The sequence below is a fragment of the Perkinsus marinus genome, assembly GCF_000006405.1.
Source record: "Perkinsus marinus ATCC 50983 genomic scaffold scf_1104296957160, whole genome shotgun sequence".
Lineage (NCBI taxonomy): Eukaryota > Perkinsozoa > Perkinsida > Perkinsidae > Perkinsus > Perkinsus marinus.
The window spans coordinates 15,359-19,287 of NW_003207234.1; the positions used below are offsets into that span (position 1 = coordinate 15,359).

General features: G+C 48.9%; 3 protein-coding genes across 3 annotated transcripts; all 3 read right to left on the reverse strand.

Moving 5' to 3' along the window:
- Positions 1–301: 301 nt before the first annotated feature.
- Positions 302–773, reverse strand: Pmar_PMAR013820 (hypothetical protein; the record flags this gene model as incomplete). The annotated part of the gene is made up of 2 exons (XM_002774908.1): positions 302–313; positions 339–773. 2 exons carry the CDS (start codon positions 771–773, stop codon positions 302–304), a joined length of 447 nt encoding a protein of 148 aa, XP_002774954.1.
- Positions 774–1,162: 389 nt separating this feature from the next.
- Pmar_PMAR013821 (hypothetical protein) lies at positions 1,163–2,522 on the reverse strand (the record flags this gene model as incomplete). The annotated part of the gene is made up of 3 exons (XM_002774909.1): positions 1,163–1,967; positions 2,016–2,119; positions 2,388–2,522. 3 exons carry the CDS (start codon positions 2,520–2,522, stop codon positions 1,163–1,165), a joined length of 1,044 nt encoding a protein of 347 aa, XP_002774955.1.
- Positions 2,523–2,768: 246 nt separating this feature from the next.
- Positions 2,769–3,795, reverse strand: Pmar_PMAR013822 (preprocathepsin c precursor, putative; the record flags this gene model as incomplete). The annotated part of the gene is made up of 2 exons (XM_002774910.1): positions 2,769–3,216; positions 3,266–3,795. 2 exons carry the CDS (start codon positions 3,793–3,795, stop codon positions 2,769–2,771), a joined length of 978 nt encoding a protein of 325 aa, XP_002774956.1.
- Between the last annotated feature and the right edge of the window lie 134 nt (positions 3,796–3,929).

The window sequence follows — 3,929 nt, forward strand, 5'->3', positions numbered from 1 at the left end:
ACTATAGTCCCGAAAATTTCCTGTTTCAGCACAGGAAGGGATATGTCAATGCAATAATCGGCCAGTTTGCTATAGTGTAGGAGAGAGCGTGCGAGCTCAGGAGGGAATGCGAAATCAAGGTTCGTTTTGAGACTTGACGTGCTGATCGACGGGAGTACTATGGCAGAGCCAAATTTCGCATTGACGCTGTCGGGATCAGTCCGCATGGCCAGAGTTGGATCAGCCGGACCCAGAATGCGACGCAGAGTTTCTCCACAGTTCGGTCCTCGCAAGCAAACAAGCAGCTTGGGATGGTCATCGATCAGTTGCCGCCCTACAAATGGCAGGTGTGCGCTCACAGGAGCGTCCTTCAAAGCGGCAGTACGCAGACCGATCACTGTTATACCATTGGCACTTGCCATTTCAATCAAGTGCCTCAGAGCTTCCATACATGAGATCGGTAGAGCAATCGTCACACTCTGCTCGAACCTCTCCGATGTGGGAGAGGACGGAGCGCAGGAGGCGGCGGCATGCGGAGGCGTGGCCAGGTCTCGGAGTGCATCAGACGTATTCACTTTCTTGACACGTGAATAGGAGCCCAACTCTCGTGCTACTGCAGTCCACTGTCGGCCTTCGATCGCCACAATGATCTTGTCCCCTTGCCATTCCAAAGCAGCAAGAGCCTCTGGATGGCCCATGACGTGACATGCTACTCTCACGATATCAGGAGCGAGCTCCGAACCACACTCGATTTCAAAGCACTCCAGTTGCGACTCGGGACAGGTCTTGAGCATTGACGTCACGATTGGACTCGACGGCCTCTCGCTTCGGTCGACGTCGGAGTTTCCGCTGTGGGTAGGACTCGAGGTAGCGGAGCTGCATGGCGAGCTCAGCCGGCGAGTCTCTTTGAGAGGGTCCGCTTTAGTTTTCAAATTGTTAGTGGCAGCGAAAGTGGTCAGGGACCGTCTGATAGCAGTCTCTACCACTCTACGTAGGAACGACAGCCTACCGATGCTTTCTATCGACTAAGTTCTGATGCATATTGTATTTCTCTTGCAGTGCGTGGGCCAATCTGTCTACTTCTAGGCGTTTTGTTGATACCTCGCGACTCGGCTCGGGCATGAATCCACTCGTTCCTGGTCTGACACATAGAGATTCTTAGGGGGCGTGAGAACACCGCGAATTACCTATTCACTTCAGCCCGCTTGGACTCTGCGAAAGCAATGTATCGGGCGCGTTCTTGATCCGTCATTTTCTCAATCATACGTAAGCAGTTGCCAGATTTGAAAGGGTTCTCTTCCTTCACATGTTCTTCCTTGCGCTGTTTGACCTCTCTACCCTTCGCGGTCCCCTCTAGCATTCGTTCCCAACCAACGAAATCTTCGTCTCTCATGGTTGGTCTTCCCGGAGGCCGCGGTAGCTTCTGACTCTCTCGCCAACAGCGGATCGCCACATCATTGTCCACCCCTGCTTTCATACTTTTCCTCATCATGTGTGCGCTAGCGATCTCAACATCTTGTTCGCCGATAGGTGGTGTTCTTCTCCTGTGGTTCGACTCGTCATCACGCTCTCTATCCTCCAAGTTCGGCGCATTGGATGCCCCGATCTGATCAATCAGTTTCGGGTTCTGCAATGACCTCGTATGTAGCGAGGAACTAGCCATAGTTCCACCATTTTTCACCACTGCATCGCTAACGGACCTCGGTGCACTATTGGCTACTTTTGGCGACCGCTTTAGCGGCTCCTCTGTACCGTAAGCGCGGTCTCTACTGAAGACTTCAGCGACCTCATCGCCACTTTCTTCAGAGTTAGGCTCGTCTGCCACCGTACTCGGTAGTTTAGCCTTAACGTGAGCATAAATAGCAGCAAACTCGTCACCCAAAGTGCGATCAAAAATAGAGTAGTTTGAAGGGGCTTCAAACTCGAACTTCTTGACCGTTGACTTGACGACTTTTAGCTCTCTATACTCGTTGGAATCCTTAGTTGCACTGAGAGCTCGAAGTTTCACGAGCACACACAGACCTTTCTCAGACTACGTCGTTATAAAGCGCCACTGTCGTTCGAGCGCTTCGGCAGAGAATAACTGTCCGACATCACCAACAGACAGGCCCGGGTCCTCACAGCAGAGCTGTTGCCGCACCTGTACGTGGAGGGTTTGCGAAAGCAATGTGAAAAAATATGCACATGCCCAACCACATGCGTTGGTGACAATATAAAAATTTTCATATTGTCACCAACACATGTGTAATTTCATTGAAAATCCTAAAGAAAATTTCGGGAAATCCTTACCAAACTCTGAACACTTCTATCCTAATTCGTATATAGAATTCTATAGCTAGCGAGGAAACTCCTGAGCTCAACTGTGAACCACGAGAGGGACCATACCCAAAAAGAAAAGAGGTGCTTACTTCCTCAAATTCGCTTGCCACCTTATCGAAATCTTGATCATTGCGTTCCACACTAGCCAGAAGCTGCGCACGTAACCCTTCGGGGAACGAACAAGATTGGTTATGCATGATTCCAGCAACTCTAAGGGGATTCATTTCGCCTTGATAGAAATATTAACACAACTTGTAATCAACTTCACTAGATTGTGAGAAACCCTGAAATTCGAAGCTCGCAGTAATATTCGAGTTAAGAAAGGAAGTAGAATTGAACATGTGCAAGCTATGATCTAATCTAATGCGAATCGAGCTATATTAATAGATGCTTACATAGTCAAGAAACAAACAACGATCCAGAAAAGAGTGAATCCAATGAGAAAAAGTCTTCCCTATGTGAACAACTCCTCATACACTGATCATCTCGCATTCGGGAACCCTAGGTTTCAATGCCGACCGAAATACTCTATCCCAATCCTTGGGGCCGTAGTCTGCAACTCTCGGTTGAGCCTCAATAGTAGCCCATGCACACTCCGTTTCAATAGATAGAGCATTGACACCACTCTTGACATAGAAATAGCCCTTGTCACCCCAGAAGCTCCCCCACGAGTTCTTCACTATCCAGTATTCGCCCTTCTCGGGATCGACGGCCCAGCCAACAATCACAACGTCATGATCAGTCTCCAACTGCTCGTCCTTAACATTGACAATGTTCGTCCTTGGCGTACCGTCTCCTTCGACCAGACTTGCAGTGATGGCGCAAGAGATAGGGCCTCGAGTAAAGATCTCCGCTTTCATTTGGTGAACTGTGGGGTTCTCCATCTTACCATATTCATCAACATAGTACTTACCATACCTGCAAAGAACGATCTATATAATAGCCATACAAAACACTAGGCACTCACCTTTGCACTGGATAGCATGGCGCTCCCACACTAGGAGGATCACAGTTAATGCACTTGTGAATATCAGTACACTCCTGCTCCTCAGCAATATACCCTTGACACGAGTCATCAGGAATACCATATAGCGAGGCATACACAAAGACACCATAATCAGAACCACCATCACAGCTTCCAGCGACTTCACCACCACAGTTCAACACCACTTGACGTGCTAACATCACCTCTGGCCATTGACCTTTACGAGCAATCTTCAGTCTGTCATTCAGGACACCCACGCCTGCATGTAACCAGCACGAACCGCAATATCTCGGAGCATGCTGATTGAGAACAGGAGTGATGAAGTTGGTCCCGTCAACGTTTCTCCAATCGAAATGCTCAGGTAGAGACTCCTCGGTCCTGTATGTATATGGCAACGGATGGATCACACGCTCAGGCATGTCATCGGCGGGCATGTCATTACGAGAGCAGTTGCAGTTACCACTGACCAACACAATCGCCGATAAGGAGAGGATCGCCGCTTTGAGAAACATAAGGAAGTTATATAGCTACCCAACGAGAGATCAACTGTAGCTGAGAATGCTGCAAATTCCACCTCGACAAGTTGAACCATCCTAACATTGGAGTACGTTCAAGCTCTAGCTTACCGGTGCTACATTCTTTTCGG